We start from the raw sequence: 17,960 nt of genomic DNA, 5'->3' as shown, positions 1-17,960 counted from the left end.
AATTTACAAACTCATTAAACGGATTATCAAGAAACCATATTTTAAGAAAAGATTTAAATTTACTTAGCTTCATAGTGGAATCTTTGGTAATTTATTGACCACATAAATTGCATTGATAAAAAAAGACTTTTTACTTTTAGTTAGTCTAACATGGGGAGGAACTAAAAGGTGTTTCTGGTTGGATAACTATGAAATTAAGACTGTAAGTCCAAATTGTGTAAATTCAATTTTAATACGTATAAGACAGTTAAATATAATTAACAACTGTGAGAATATTAAGATCTTTGAATAAAGGACAACAATGTGGTACATAAGAGGGACCGGAAGCAATAGGAAGCAATATCTAAGGCCTTATTTTGGAGAATAAGAATTTTGTCAACATTGACCTACATTTGTATTGCCCCAAATGTGTATACCAAGTTATAAAACTACTGAAGAAAGCAAAGTGACTTTGTCTAAGATATTCTTTTGATACTTTAGATTTCAGCTGACATAATAAATATAAACCCTTCTGGGCTAACAACCCATTAGGCGTCCATTTTATATTGCTTTCAAATCTCATACGAAGCCTTGGATGAATAGGACGGATCTTTAGGCGTCCCAAAATAAGGTGGACCGAGAATGACTCACTGAGACAAACGGGCCTTGGACCTTATACTTGTTTGGATGATAATGAATGATAATAAATATAAAACAGGAGGTAATCTACTACACACATAATTACGATGTCCATCCCAGGTCAGTTTAGTGTCCAAAACAATTCCAAGAAGATTAACACAATTCAACAGATACACAAGAAGGATTTATAATGTACGCATTGGTTTTATTAGCTTTGAACACATTCATCAGATGGTGCATGATGTATCTACTGTGGTACTTTGAATTAGAAAAGGTCTAAGTGCCACTTTATCTAAGTATGACTCGTTGACTTTTTAAATGCACGTGGCAGCTTTCACAGCAAAATATCAGGGCTCCAACCTCAACTGCACTTAGAAATCGAACAAGTAATAGCATTACTATATCAAGTGACTCAGAATCAATCGATCGGCTTGATGGACCTTGCAAATGATTACTATCATATTCTCAAGAGTTTATCTTTGGAAAGAATGTAGACATTACATAACATGATAGCAACAATCACAATTCTGTACAACCATATAGAAAATATGCACCTGCCTTAAACGATTATGAGTTCTGCATGTATTTGTATACATATTCTATATACTGATGACTGCATGAGAGTGAAACAATTCTACATCCTCTCTGTTCGAACTATGTCATTAGTAGTCTATAGTAATTATTCAAGAACCCACTTGTAATCAAGTGATAAAAATATGACAAAATGCCATTCACCCACACTGATGAGAAGGATACCTCATCCTGCAGAGACAAATTATTAAGAGACAGCCAGTAAAAGTAACATTGCAAATATACCTTGCATTGATAGTGCACGCACGCGCGGGCGCACGCGCACGCGCACACACACACACACACACACACACAAAAATGAGTGGCTCTCTGAAAGTGACGTAAAGGACTGGGAGAAGTTAGGAAATTCTGGGCAATCCTATAAAAATTATCAGAACACACATGTGCCTGCAAAACAGCCTCCAGAACCACAGGTAAGCTGCCACTGATATTAGTTCTTGGTAATGTAACCTGACTTTATGCTTCCTTTGTTATCAACATAGATCTTTGTGTTTTATTATATTATACCAAATGTCTTTGTTTTTTTATGAAATGTGTGCATCTTATAATAATAATAATAATAATAATAATAATAATAATAATAATAATAATACCATCACCATTGCAGATATTATGAAAATGTAAAAGAGCATGTCTGAATATGTCTCCTGAGCACAAACAGCTGTTTATGGATTTTCATAAATGCATACTGGAACAAGAGGGTACTTTCCTTCTTGGTCTTTTGTAAGTTGGCATTGGTTGCGTTCAGCCGGGATAGCGCTGCGGCAGCGCTGAAATAGCGACAGCACTGAATGCCTTGCTGGCCGACAGCGCTGGAATAGCGGTCGCCATTTTTCGTAGCAAAATTTTTTTCGCTGCAAGCTTGCTGCTAGCCAGCGAAAGTGGAGGGAGTAGACATCAACCAATGGTTCCGGAGTAGACAGAACAATGGCGTGTTTGTTTGTAAACACAGCGGACATTTTGCAGTCTGGTCGTTGAGCCACCAATAGCTGCTGTAACTCAGCAAAAATGAATCGCTACCCCAGCGCTGTCCCAGCTGAACGCAACCATTGTATAAAAGAAGATGCTATGACAATCCTGCAAAAATCCATCGACAAACAGTAGTGTACTATGTGGTCCCAGATCGTAAAGATAATCATATTGAAGTTTGTTGTAAAAACATTTTCAAATATATTTGCTTTCTCTTACAAGAGTGTCCAAGTTTTACAAGAAAAAGGAAGAAGGGGGAAAAGGTGTTTATATCGATAATAGAGGAAAACATGGTGCTTCAGGAAAGTTAACAGATTCACGGACAAATGTATGTGGTATAATAGATGTAGGTATTCCAAGCCTCTTAAACACATCTTTCATGAAGAGAGTAGCGGTACCTCTTGCTCCAACCAGAAGTCCAATTACTTCAAGCTCTTCTAGCTGGTACTTTTGGAGGTAATATGGAATGGCAGGATTGTAGATATTCTTTTTTTCCTTATCTACTTCTGCTGGCTGTTCCTCATTCGTTTTGAAACGCACAGTGGGATCAATTATGAATCCAGATCTTGTAGATTCCTTGAAAGCTATTATATCTATGCGCTGTGTACTGCCAGTGATGGAGAGACCATGTACTTCTTCAAAGGTGTTGTAATCGGCATCTTTAAGGGCAGTGGCTATAATTGGTCGTACTTGGTGGTGTCTAGTGTTTCACAGACCTTCACCGTGCGGACAGGATCCCAGGACGTGTGCAAGAGTTTCAATCTCATTGTGGCAATGCCTGCAACGGTTGTCCTGAGATCTTCCCAGCACAGCATGTACTGCAGCAACATTTCTAACCATTTTAATGCCATTGTGCCATTCACTGTTGGAGAGTCCTTCGTGTTTACAAATCCATTTGTTGGCACTAGGATATTGTTTAAATAAAACTATGCCTTTCCCTTTCTGTGGATGACGACACCAAATATCAAATTCTCTGTTCCTCAGAAGGTTACGAATCTTTGAAGCATTTAAGAAATGTTCATTCTTATGAAATAAGGCATCTTCTGGAACAATGTTCAGAGATTGGGCACATCTAATGCTCTCCTCATGAACCTGACGTGTTTGTATGATGTATGGGTTTTGAGATTCGTGTAAACATTGAAGGGCATTAATTTGTTGTAATAGTGCTTCCCATTTTGTTCGAAAAATTCCTAGTCCTTTGTATTTCCTGGGACTATAGACCATTGCATCAGGAATATCTGTAGGCAGATTCAGTACCTCTTTCAGTGCACTTTTTATTAATTTGTCAGCGTCATCCAAGAACTTTTTTGGTATAAGTTCAGAAGGGATGGTTTGAAATTGATATATTAAGGAAGGACAGATGGAGGTATTTAGAACACAATATTTCTGGTCTGCATGAAGAAAAGGTGACGAGGTAAGAGTTTCAAGTTTGTTACTTAGATCTTTTAGTGTTGACTGGGGATTGAACACTATTGAGTCAGAGAAGTTTACTCCCAGATAGCGAATAGAGTCGTTTGTACCAATAGATTTAATTTCAAAATCAGGATATATACTGAGATTGTGTCCGACAAGCTTACCTTTGGAGATATTTATAATTACAGATTTATTAGGATTTAAGTTTAGCCCAATGTCTGTAAATCTTTGATAGGCCATTCTTGTCAGTTCAATAGCGAAAACTTCATCTTTACCAATAATTATGGTATCGTCGGCAAAGCTGAGAACAGTTAAAGGAGGCAGTCCTGGTACAAGTTCAAATCTAAAAGTTGATGTTATTGTCTGCTCGTATAACTCATTTAAAATATGATCTGTTGCTATAATATATAAAGCTGGTGACAGAGGAGATCCTTGCATGACTCCTTTCTTTAGAGCAATTGGCTTAGTTTTTGTGTGACCTAATTCAATTCGTGTTGTGTTTCCCTCCTGTAGAGCTATTACAAGTTGGGTAAGTTGTGTTGGGACAGGAGAACTTTCCAAAGTAGCCCTTATGTGGTCATGGCCAACACTATCAAAAGCTTTCGTGATGTCCAGAAAGACAATTGTTACATCAGTCTTTTTTGTTTTAGCAGCATGAAGAACTGATCGGAGAATTGAAGTATTTATTAGTATGAAGAATACTAATGTAAGTAATATATTTTTACCTTTGTTATAATCCATGAACCAGATGTGTTGTTTTGTGAGGGCTTTTCTGAAATATGGTATGGGGCTATTCTGCAATAGAAGATTTGGCTACTTCAACAAATAACATAACTCAAAAGTGTAGTAAGACTTAAAACATTTTAATGTAACCTATTGTAACCTGTTGGCAGTTAGTTCCTTTTCAACTACATCCTTATAATATGTGACTAGGTCTTTGTTCCAGATATATGTTAGTACTCTCAAGCTGATAATGTTGACACAGTTTATAGAGGTGACATCATCAAAATATTACCTGACCCAGAGTTTGCATTGCGAGAGGACAAATTAAATTCATTTTTGACATTGAAGTGCGTAATTTGCAGTAACGTAAACAAGTATGGTTATTTCAAGCAAAGTTAAGAGAACTATTATGTTCATCTATAATTTTGTTTTATGTACCAATACATCTGTTTAACTCCAAGTTTTGTCTTAATACTTGTAAACAAAAGTTTGTAAAAAAACCTTTTGCAGAAATGACCTTCCTGTTAATTTCATTATTCGGCCTACTGCAAACAGAAAACACTCATTTATTGTATATGAAATTAATCAGAATAAAATAATTTATGAAAAAACCGTTTCAGGATAGCCCCTGATTGCATCTACAATTAAAAACAATACAGTTTCAGAATAGTTCCAAACACAGGGCTTTTCTGAAAGGTGCCTTTTATTTCGTTTTTCAAATACTATGAAGGCTAAAAAACTAAATATTTTGATGAACAGAATCTTAAGGTCAATCTACTTCAAATTACTGAAAATAAAATACCCAGAACAAAACTAGTTTTACGATAACAAAAAGATAAATAAAAAAAAAACTTTCAAAATAGTCCCACTTCAAGGTAGTTCAAAATACATTTAAATATAGATTCCTTTTTATAATACTAACGAGATTTTAATTCCTTGGGCTATCCACAAGTTTTTTTCTTTAGGATTTTTTCACAACCTTGATTATTTTTTAAACATTCAATGAAATAATTCATAAATGAGGCACTCAGAAGCAAAGTGATACAAGTGACATTTAGTAAGTTTTGAGATAAATTACTTTGAAGTTGAAAAGGAAATTAAAAATCTGTTACAGGATTATGTTGCTGTAAATTTACAGTTGTATATGTTGGTACCTATATTTTTTAACTTCTAAATAGTAATTATCTATTCTGAAACAGTTTAGGTAAAACAGGGTCCTAAAGTTACTTGTATTATTTTGCCACGAAAATATTTTTATGGAGAAGTAATATAAGTGCAACAGTTTTCAGTATTTGTATATTATTTAAAAGGAGAACAAAAACATTGCTTACAACATTGAAAAATTCTTGTCTTAACAACATTTGAGCTTTCTTATTATCATATTATAACACAAAATGTGTCTGTATAACCGAAAGAATCAACCAATCTTCTTAATGTATCCAGCTGTTTGCTGACAACATAAAGTCCACTATAGTCCACTGTAGTCTACTCAGTTCTTCTTTTTATGAGAAATGAGGGCTATTTTGATCAGTGTTCATTAAAGTTGCTAGTAGCCAGAGTTGGGATGTAGTCAATATATACTGCAAGGCTGTGTTTTCTGCAACTGGTACTGATGATTTTAATTTACTTTTTTTGTCGTTTATGGATGGACAGTATAGAAGAATGTGTTCCAGATCTTCACCATGATTATTAAAAAATATATGGTTTATTTAACGACGCTCGCACTGCAAAGGTTATATCAGTGTCGCCGGTGTGTCTGAATTTTGTCCTGCAGGAGTTCTTTTACATGCCAGTAAGTCTACTGACATTAATGCCATCGACCTGGGTCGGCATCGAACTCGCAACCTCGAGCACAGAAGGCAGCGCTATATCGACTACGCTACTCAAGTCGACTAATCATGATTATTAAACCACAGACATGTAGGAGTATCAGAAAGGTGAAATCGGTGTAGGTACAATTGTGTGACAATGTGACCTGTTCTGGCTCTTGTTAAAAATGTTTGAACATTCTGAGCAAGTTTTTGTACATTTCCAGGTCATTTGGTTTCTTTTGTATAGGTTGTAACATTTTTCCTTTGTCAGAAGAGAGCCAATTGTTGATCCATACGCTTATAAAATGAGAGTTTACTGAAGCAAAAGCACTGGATAGAGATATCACTTGAAGAGGTCTTGGTTGCAAATGCAATATGTTGCCTGTTTTGCAATATTATCGACTTTCTCGTTTCCAGATATGCCACAATGACTAGGTATCCATTGAAATGTGATTCTTTTAGTTTACTAGTTGTTTCTGAATTGGAACAATTCTATGTGCATATAGGTTTGGTACATATTTAAATATAGCCCCCTTGGAGTCGATAAGTTTGCAAATAGGTTTTTCAGAAATTTGAGTAACACACTGAAGAGCAGTATCAATAGCTAGCAATTCAGTGTCAAGACTGGAGGAGGATGAACATGTTATGAAGTAACTTTTTTGATATTTTGGAATATAATACCCTGCTCCTGATGTCCCATCATCAGGGTTTAGAGATCCATCAGTATAAATTTGAAGGTGATCCTTATATGTGCTGCAGATTAGTTCCATGACATCTAACTTAAGAATGTATGGAGGATCATTTTTGGAATGATTTTCTGGAATTTGTATGCTATGTTCTGGAGTTACCCATTTCCATGGAGGAATTTCGTTCACAACTGGAGTTTTAGCAATGACTGTGCCTGTGATATAGATTGGTATTTCTACTTTTTTTATTTTGTAGAAATTACACAGGATATTATCTGACAGTTTGAAGAACATCTGAGATCTGGATGAGGCTTGCAATTTTAAATGAATTTTAGATCCTTTATTAATACATAGTGTCTGACTGGTTGAATATTACATTCAATTTCTAGGGCAACAGTTGATGTGGTTTTTGGTACTCCGAAAGAAGAGGATTAAGAAAATTTTTAATTTTAAATGAAATTAGTCACTGTCCATTAGGTTTCTAGCCTCATTTGAAGAAGTCACATCTCTCTCTGCTGCAACATCTATGTTTCTATCATGAAGTACATCTGTAGGACTTCTACCACGAGTATACCTTGAACTTTATCTTCCACGCACTCTTCCACATACACGTCCACGTCCACGTTCTGCAGTCCTTATTATAGGCCCACCCTAATGCTTCAGGCCATCAAAGAAAGAATGGTGTATGGGTGGGATGAATTACTATAGCTATTACAAATTGCTCCACTTAGCAAAAGTTATCCTTGTTGGATCACTGTATAGTTGGTCCAGCTCAATGTGTGCAGGCCTTCCACGAAGATGTTTCGAAAAGTCAGCGCTGTAATATATTACCTCTCTCCATTATGGGAAATGCATTAGTCATAAACAGAAGAAACGCAACAGCACTATGTAAACAAGGCACTTGTATTAGTTTGCCTCTCAGCCAAAACTCTGTATGCATTGTAATACAAGAGTAAGGCCAACATGGAGCAGCACTGACTGGAATTGCACTTATATTACTTTTTCTCTGAACAGAAGTGATGTTAAAGATTTAGAATATACACTTATCTCACTTTTTAAAAAAATGTCACTTGTATCACTTTACTTCTGAGTGCCTCAAATATACTCTTAGTTAAAAATATTTTAAATGTAACTATTAATATCAGTGGCATTATTTAGGCCTACATTTTGCCAAAATTCATTTCGTAAATAATTATTTAACAATATTGTTTCACCTAGTAGGTTATTTATGCCGATGAAATTGGTGACAGCAAGATGAGACCGAGGATTTGCTATGAGATTACCAGACATTTCCCTTAGGATTAGGAAAAACTTTGGAAAAAATCAACCAGATAATCAGTTACAGCAGGAATCAAATCCACCCTCAAGTGCAGCTCCAAATTAGCAGGCAAACATGCTACCACCTGAGCTATGCTGGTCGCTCAGTTTGTACATAAAAATTTAAACAGTTGATAGATTTTAGCATTTATGAACCTGTATTTAGTTTTAAATTGATATTTCGAAATTTTTCGATAAAACAGCCATGATGGCTCAGTGCTAGTACACTGGACTTACAAGGCCCACTGTCTGGGTTTAAATCCCAATTGATCCACCCTGGATGTAACTTGTGTTAGGCAAGCATATGATCCAAGCAACACAGGGTTTTTTTTTTCCAGGTTCTCCTGTGACATCCCTAACAATTTATTCTCCATTACAGTACAGTGAAACCTCCCTAAATGGACACCTCTTCTTAATGGACAATTTTACCAGTCCGTAGGCTGATGTATCATAACTCCATATTAATTAACCTCTCTAAGACGGACACTCTCTATTACGGACACGGACACAAAATATGTACCAAAATGATAATCAAAACCTCTCTTAACAGACATTGCTTACAAAAAATATTCGAATAAATGTACACTGAAACATAATGTGTTATGTGTAAACATATTTTTGAAACAATGTGTATGACGGTACTTTCGCTTGGGCTTCCTAGGAGGCTTGACTCTCACCCCTCTCATAGTCCGCAAACCTAACAGGACAGACTGCTATTATTTTTGAGGAATACAGTAACTTGACAGAGATATCGTATTTTACTAGTAAAGAGAGACAAAAATATTGACTTTCTTTGTCTTGTAAGGTTGATGAAAACTGATCTTAATAGGAATAAACAAAGTGTGGCAAGGTCACACAAGTGGTTAAAAAATCCTTTGCCTCGGTATTTATAGTCTGCAATAACAAACGAACTGACAAGGACGTGTTTGTAATGGCTCCGGATAAATCTTTAACATTAAAAGAAAAGGTAGACATGATTGACTATCGTAGACGTGAAAAGTGCTGTAAGAAAACTATTGGAAGGGAAAACACAGGCAGCAGAAATTGTTAAGAAACAAGACGAGCTTCTCAGGGACTGGCACCTTAATGATAATGAGCAGTGCATCCGACAGTTTCAAAGTGGGAGTGGTGCCCCTATTAACAAGGCTGTCATAGCAGCAGTGGTTCAGCAGAATCAGAAGTCAAAATGTTCCAATGGGAATAATGATTCAAACCAAAGCGTTAGAATTCACAACTGAATTGGGTGATTCCGAATTCAAAGCTTTGAATGGCTGGCTTGAAAAATTTAGAAAGCATTATGACATTAAATTCAGGTCTATTTGTGGAAATTCTTCTAGTGTCGATATGGAGACTGTTACGAACTGGGAGGAAAAGCTTCCCGTATGACCAAGGTTATAAATGTTAAGAAGCGAGTTTAATTTATTTTTGTAGAAACTTTCTGCGAGATAATCTATGTTTGTGTCACCACTAATTACAAATTTCACATGTGATTTGTAAAGTATTTTCATTAATAATACAATATAATTCTTTTTAAGTCCTGCTAGCACCCTATAAACATACAAGATAATGAAATTTGAAAATTGACCACCAATCTGAATTCCACACATTTCAATATCTTGTTCACTGCAGAAATCAGATATATCAATTTTACTATAAACAAATCATCTCTAATAGACAGAAAGAACCTAATATATATGCAAGTAAAGGCAGTTGTAATACTTCCTGTTGTTTCATGATGTTCTGTGGTTCAAGTAGAGCATTACAATCGAAAGCATGCATTGATATCTCAACTGATAGTAAGCTAAAATCTTACTTGTAGAAATGCATGAAAATTGTTAATTTAAATCGAGTGAAAATATGTAATTGTGATTTTGTGAAAATATCATACTGTGTGTTTGCTAAAACTAAGTTTAACAAGCATTAAGAATAAGTAATTATAATGTAGTTAAATAGCCTAAGGGTATTTTAATTTCTGCTCTCAGATCTTTTTTGTTCATATTAAAATAATCGGCAGGTGAGTGGGTAAAGTACATTAAGTCCAATTTTTCACAGCATTCTCTTACATTTAAACCCGTTTAGATTCTTAAATTAAAATTGACTTTCAGATATTTTTAAGAAACTCTAGCAAACACTATAAGAGGATCACGAAGTAAAAATACATAAATGAGGATTATGGGGAACTATTTAAACTTTAAAAATCATTTTTCTCGAAAACAACTTTTATGAAGTCAACGCACTTTTCCTACCCAACCGTCAATTAGGCCCTCAGAGTTTTATTAAAAACGGGTTTTACTGTATTGTATGTTTGAATAACTTAATCTCTAATTGTTTTACCAATATCTCACAGCTATAAGAAAGACAAAGGTGATTACTGGTTCAGAGAAGTCATTTTTGCTAACATGGCAGTTGTAAAATTGTAAATAATCTGGTATGCCGGACATGGCTTATTTTATATATGGTTGTATTTTTAATTTATTATTTTAAATTTATTGTTAAATTCCTTACAATGTGAAAGGAAAATTTAAATAAGAAATAGTTAAAAAAGTTAAACGTACATAAATTAAAAACACAATATTACTTCCCTATTATGTTCACAAATACAAGACAAGAAATGCACTGTTGCATGTATTCAACATATTTTTACATTCTGCAAATACACATTTTTATAAATAATCAGCCAGAAATACGAAACAGCTGCAACAATGAAGTTTTCTTATTCTTTTCCTTTTGTAACAGTTCTGAGTAACACAGGAGAAAGATATACTTAATTGAATTACATACCTCTCTCATTTTTATTTTAGAATATTTAATATTTCAGGCTCATACTGGTTCAACTCAACCATGCTGTATATGGATGCATGACATATGGTATCACAGAAAGATACATATTGGGTCTATTACAGTTCTAATTCGAAGATAATATTGTAGAGTGAGTGACTAAAATGGGACATTTAAAATTCTGTCAAGCGACATAGCTTTTAAAAATACTTATAGGATGCCTACTATAATAAGGAGAAAGTCAAGACAGGATAGGAAGAGAAGCATTATGAACCTTGAACAATAGTATGTGCACTGCAGAGCATTTCTGCACCATATGAAAATTATACAACACGTCTATACTAATTCGTGAATTTTCTATAAAATTCGTAGACCTCATAATATACGTCTTCTTTCTATTCTCATTTATAACGTAAGATAACAACGAAAGTTCATCAGCAATAAATAAAATTAAATTAATTAACATTTTACATAACAAGACACTCCTCAAAACATAATTCATCTTCTTACAATACTGTATTACCTTCAACAGGACGCTGGTTATTATTTGGTGAATCAAGCTGTTCAAATGGACTGCTTGGTGTGGACGGGGGCTCTGTAGATATGACCACACAGGGACTGATCTCGTGTGATGCGTTACTCTTCTCGACATCAGCAACTGTAGTACCTTCTCTGCTTTCTTTCTCCAATGCTGAATTTTCATTATTTACATTCCCATTCACCGTGCAACCATCATGTCCATTTTCCACCACTGAAATGCAGCCATTTCCTCTGCTGCTATCTGTGTCATCTTCCCCCTTCTTCACTGAGTCATCCACTTCACCACTATCCACTGGAGATGTCTCTCCCCCCTGTTCTGCTACTGTCCGTAACACACCGTCGACCAGACTTGTAGCAAACTTTTTCAGTTCTTGAGGAGCTTCAGATTCTATAGGGTTTCGGGAGCATGAGGGGGGACGTGTTTGGGAGATGGGAAGGGAGGAGGGGCGAGGGGAGGGCGAGATCCTCTGGTATGGAAATGGCATGCCAGGTCCAGCCTCCATCTGTGGTGTGTGGACTGCTATGATGTCAGTTTGTGTGCCTCCTGTGTTCACTCCAATTCCATCGCCCATAGAATCGCCTACTGGTTGAGAAGACACTACTTGTCCTTTCTGGCAGAACATAGACATGCACTGCATCACGCTCTGCATTGAGTCTTGCAGCTGTTCCACCTATACAAGACAATAAACTCTTAAATGAGAAAATCATTAACTTAAATCTTGACAGACATAATAAATGGTAACAGTCAACTTTCGATTATCTTTAGTAGTGGATGGAATAAACTCACGGATAAGTGAAAACATGGTTAATACGAAATTAGTCAAATATGATAAAATTGAGGCTCATTTAAAACTTATATCAGAGGAAATATTGTACAGCACTAGAATCATCATCCAGGCTCAGAGATCATAAACTGTTTTACCACAAAATAAAACCACCAACAATTTAATTTCATCACTTTCAAGGAGAATTCTATATCTAATTTGTTATGTTACATATTGTAATTATTAAGTCTATATTTTTAATTTGTTACATTACGTGGACTAGAATCTAACCACAGTGAGTCTCCTCTTCATTGTACATACTTGTGCTCTACCAACTGAGCTATTAAAGTGAGTTGAAAACTGTACGAAAATGTTTCTATTGATATTACAGAGTGATAAAATATATAACAACAGATGACCTTACTTTTAATTTTCAAAAGCACATGACATTTCTTAATTCTAACTAAAAATATGGAAAATACTCTCGCAACTTACTTTCAGTTATTATGATGTACCGAAATACATATATTTCTGTGCAGGAATTTTGCATTACCATATGGTGAAGAATGGGTAAAACGGAAAAAAATTCTCTCTGGCACCAGGACTCGAACTAGGTTTTCAGCTCTACAGCTGATGCTTTATCCACTAAGCCACACAGGATTCTAGTTCTGATACTGGATTGAATCCTTCTCAGTTTTTTTACCTCTCTGTTCCACTTTGGTGGCCTACCCTCATGAACTGTGTCACAAAATATGTGACAATGGCACAATGTCCAACACTATGTACAGAGGTGCACTCATTATGAGTGACTGAGTGGCCGGAGTCCGACAGAACAAGGTGCCATTTTGAATCACAAAGTGATTACTTACGCTTATCCTATCATGATGTACTGAAGTAGATATTATATTTCCGTGCAGGAATTCTGCATTATGGTGAAGAATGGGTAGAATGGAACTAGAATCTGGTATGGCTTAGTGGATAAAGCATCAGCATGTAGAGCTGAAAACCTGGGTTCGAGTCCTGGCGCCGAAGAGAATTTTTCTCCATTCTACCCTTTCTTCACCATATAGTAATGCAGAATTCCTGCATGAAAATATCACATTTACTTCGGTACATCATAATAGGATAAGTGTAAGTAATCACTTTGTGATTCAAGATGGCGCCTTGTTCCGTCGGACCCTGGCCATTTAGTCACTCGTAATGAGTGCACCTCTGTACACAATGCTGGACATAGTGCCACTGTCACATATTCTGTGACAAAGTACATGAGGGTAGGCCACTAAATGGGAACAGAGAGGTAGAACTTACACTGAGAAGGATTCAATCTGGCATCGGAACTAGAATCTGGTGTGGCTTAGTGGATAAAGCGTCAGCATGTAGAGCTGAAAACCCTGCCAGAGAGAATTTTTCTCCATTCTACCCATTCTTCACTACTTTCAGTTGTTTAGTCATGGAAGCAGCTCGACCAAGTACTGGTATGTCTAAGGTGGAAAGTTCTCTCAGTGAATGAAGTGAAAGAAGTGAACATACTTGTAGCAACATATCATGGTTAAAATTAGAAGCATCAATAGGGAACACTGAAAGCTCTATAAAATTTGCTGAATTTCACGAGTTAATTCCAATTTGCAATAGACAAAAATTGTACCAATAAGAACAAGTTTTCTAAATGAAACAAATTGACGCAAAATATTTCGTAACTTTTCATACTGCAGAAAAAAATATTTCGACTGCTACTAACATGTGGTTTGAAAACACTAAAATTACAGTACAGCACAGTTTAGAACTAATACATTGTTCGTTACATATCTCAGCTGCAGGAAAGAAGGGTTATGGCTAATAGCATAAACTAATAAAAGAAGAATTGATGTTCTAGGCATATGCTTGACATGATGGTGCCAGAAAATAACAATGATAAATAATTAATTTATGCTAACGTTGTTGGTGTGAAACATAATAATCTATGACGTCATAGAGAACTCTCCTTCCATTAGCATCATATCCTAGGAAATTACCCATTTTCCTTTAAAAAAAAAAATGAAAATGACCAAATCCAGAGCTATGAAATGCTGTACAGATTTTAACATACTAGAGGCATATCTTTTGTCTTGTTTAATGCTTTTTAGATATTGCTAGAAGTGTTGATTTGTGTTTTTTTTTTTACTCCAGATTAAAATCGCAAGTTTCTTGTTTATGTTAGTTAATTAGGATACAATTAATTATACTTAATCACTCATTTAAAGTTTGTGTGACTGCAACCTGTGTATATTTTTATGTGACTTTACTTCGTTTATAGTGTTTTTTTTTTTCCTTTTTATTTCTGTTATTGTATTTGTATTCCTGGTGTTGTGGAAGAGAAGGCCTGATGGCCTTAACTGCACCAGAATAAATAAATAAATAAATAAATAAATAAATAAATAAATATCTATGGTAGTGAAAAAAAATAATTACAAAAGTCATTTGTCCAAATGCCCAGTGTTAGGTTCACAGTTGTTTATAAACAAAATTTACAAATGCATGGAAATTTTGGCAACAAATCAGGAATACTGCCCATATGATCATGTATTCTACCATGTCCTCCTAGATGTCTTTCCACAACAGATGAATTTTGTAATGATGATGTTGATTCCCCTGGCTTTGCTTATTTGAAAACAGTTGATCAAAACTTTGAGATGCTTGTGCATAAATACATTTCTGCAGAAAATGGGTCGAAAATCTGTGTCTGAAGACATCAGATAGGAGTGTGTGAATATGAAGATAGCAGGTATGAGTTACAGGGGGATAACACAAGCTTTGAACTGTTCAAAAACTTGCACTGAACAAACTGTTATCACAAAAGGGGCACAATAATTGATACACTGGGAAATGGCCACCCTCGAAACACATCCCCAAGAGCTGATCGGAAAATCGTATTAATCAGTAAAGCCAATCGCAATCCTGGCTTACGATATTCTGACAGAATTTAAGAACATTTGCAAAGTTGACATAAGTTTAAGAACTGTTTCAAATGGACTACAAGAGGCTGTAATGCAATCATTCTTAACCTTGCATAGCCATTATTGAACAACCTGGCAAAATACGAAGACTTACTTGATGAAAGGAAAGGATGGACGAGGAGGCCAGAGATTAGTGGTATTCTCCGACGAGTCCAGATTTGAACTCTTCCCTTGCAGAAAAATCAGGATGAGGCAAACCAAGATGAAAAAGTTCCTCCTTCATGCATTGCCCCTACTGTCAAGCAAGGTGGGGATTGGTGGGGATTTGGGAGTTTATCACATCAGAGGGCCCTCGTGAATGCAAGGTGTTAGAAGCACAATAAATAATGAAAAATACTGTCAAACGATATCAGGATACCCTCTGCTCAATGCCTGTTGGGAGACAACTTGATCTTCCAGTAGGACAATGTGCCTTGCACAGGTTTCGCTACATAACCACATTGTTTGCTCATCAAGATATTGAGCTGCTCTCTTGGCTAGCTAGAATGCTTGACTTAAGCCCCATTAAGAACTTATGGAACCAAATGCGGAATTGTATAGCAAAGATGAAATCAAAGAATAAAGAGGAACTTTTCTTCCAGATGTTCCGTCTGTGACAGGTGAAGAAGGAAGATTGCATCACTTGAATTAACTCCATACTGAAGCGGATCAGAGAATGCATCTAGACCAGCCGTCGGCAAATTTGTACTCACAATGACATCACTGAACGCAACCCGCAATACATAAGATGTAATATCAATCGAGGAGTATAGAGCACTCCATTCGGATCACAGTGGCGGGCTCTCAATACAAGCATCTGACGTAGACTACACAATATTGATTTATAGATGGAGAGATTATATTTTATTTCACCTGTATTTTTATTGTGCAACAACCTAGGGAAATACTAAAAAATTGCCATTCTTAATACAACTCGTAAATTTTCGTCTGCTAGTCACGATCTTTTTTTAGATATTACAAGTTTTCGTTCAGAAAAGAACACCCGAAATATATTGCAGCTATATAGAGTAGCAGCAGGTGATCTATAATAGGACTACAGATATTTTCTATGGAGAGCATTTCAAATAAATCTAATCCGGTCTGGTGCTATACAATGACAACATTTTATGTCCTCACTTATTTCCAGCTCTCTTTAAAAACACATTACTCCAGCTAGCAGACTTGTTTAAAGTCATATTTCGAGTACCGTATGTTATTACAGATACAAGTTGCTTTATGTTCAGTCTCATTCCTTCTATATATTTTCTTCTTTCTTGGAATAACTCCTCTCCTGTTGAATTTCCTTTATATGCAACGACATCTAGCAAATATTTCTTATACAGAGAGATCCTTCGTAACTCCGCGAGTGAAGATTACCAATTCTACTGTATCAATATCTGTGTTTCCATCTAAAATGAGAGATTAGACCCCTGTTCATGCATCTTTGATTTTATTTCTCGTTGATCTAGTGTTTCAATATTCCTTATCCTCCTTTGTATTGTCCGTGTGGATAATTTCGTAGTGTTAAAAACATCAGATTATTCGAGACAAATAATGTTAGCAACTTTATTCAGACATGTTTTAATAAACTGTCCTTCATTATAGCACTTCAGTGATTTTTCGATTTCCTAAGCAATAACATAATTTGCATGGAGTTCCCTTTGATTCATAGCTTGTTTCACCATATGTTAGTGCTGGAACTGTTATTTGAATTTAGTTTTTTTAATGTTTTAATTGCTTCGCTCTCTCCAGCCCTACGAAAAAATTATGTTTATACTTATTTTCTACTGTATACTTTCCCTTTACAATTACATTGGATATGTTCATGCTTACTTATGATTTCGTTATAATCTTATGACGTGTCGTAATGTCGCTAGATGTTTGATTTATAAGTGCCTATTATAATTTTAGAACACAAGAGGCGTCTACATTGTCACCATGTGTACAACAAATACTGTTCCTCCCATTCTTCCTTAAACACATGTTTCCGAACAGACGAAGGTTTTGAGAAAGAAACAATCTAAATGTAATCAGATAACCCGTGACTGATTGATGCCTTTGTACTGGAGTTGTAGGGGAGTTGGATGGAAGGGAGAGGGTGAAGTAAAGGTACGGTCACACATCGCTACTTTTGCAGTGCTACTTTTATACTGCAGCTGCAAAAGTTGCGTGTCGTGTTCACACGTAAGCCAAAAGTAGCGCGCTGCATGCTACTTTTCGTGCTGCGCAACCCGAGTACTGCAAAAGTTGCAACTGGAGGTTGCGAGTCTATTCACATGCAAGGCGTACTTTTGCAGCCACAGTCATGCTGCAGGTTTCCATCTCCGTATTGACTTCTCAATATACATTTTGTGGTTATGTTCGCATTATTAAGAAACCCATGCAAAAGCTTCCTTATCTATTATTTGCTTTTCTGTCGTATCTAGTATTCAGAAATTGACATTATTTTTACTATAAAGCTTTTAAAAACGCCTATATACTTAAATGATAACCAACAGTATATTCACGTAATCAATGTTGGCAACCCACCTGTTTGGAACTACGCTACGGAAAATTTAAAAAATGAATTATATCATCACCAATTATGCTCAGACTGTGTTGTGTATGTAATAACTGTTACAAATAATTTATTTTCATCACATTTAACATTAAAATATATCCAAGCAATAAAAGTATCATTGGCACATTTGGGTGGTAACAATGGTCGCAACCGCAGCAAAAGTTTCAACAAAACCGATATCAAAAATGCTGCGGCTGCAACCCTGAGAACCCTGTTCA

The 17,960-nt window shown here is 35.7% G+C and overlaps 1 protein-coding gene across 6 annotated transcripts in view; it reads right to left on the bottom strand.

Annotated features, from left to right (window-relative positions):
- Window positions 1-4,433: 4,433 nt before the first annotated feature.
- The window catches only part of Cep97 (centrosomal protein 97kDa), a 170,753-nt gene continuing 157,226 nt past the window's right edge, over window positions 4,434-17,960 (bottom strand). For all 6 annotated transcript variants that reach the window (XM_069820845.1, XM_069820846.1, XM_069820847.1 and 3 more), the window contains one exon: window positions 4,434-12,117. In XM_069820845.1, the coding sequence (XP_069676946.1) occupies window positions 11,413-12,117 (705 nt within the window). In that variant the 3' untranslated portion in view covers window positions 4,434-11,412. The remainder of the gene's footprint in view (window positions 12,118-17,960) is intronic.

This window comes from Periplaneta americana, chromosome 3 (assembly GCF_040183065.1).
Source record: "Periplaneta americana isolate PAMFEO1 chromosome 3, P.americana_PAMFEO1_priV1, whole genome shotgun sequence".
Lineage (NCBI taxonomy): Eukaryota > Metazoa > Arthropoda > Insecta > Blattodea > Blattidae > Periplaneta > Periplaneta americana.
The sequence above is the reverse complement of the archived record's forward strand: the minus strand, read 5'-3'. Positions and strand labels throughout refer to the sequence as shown.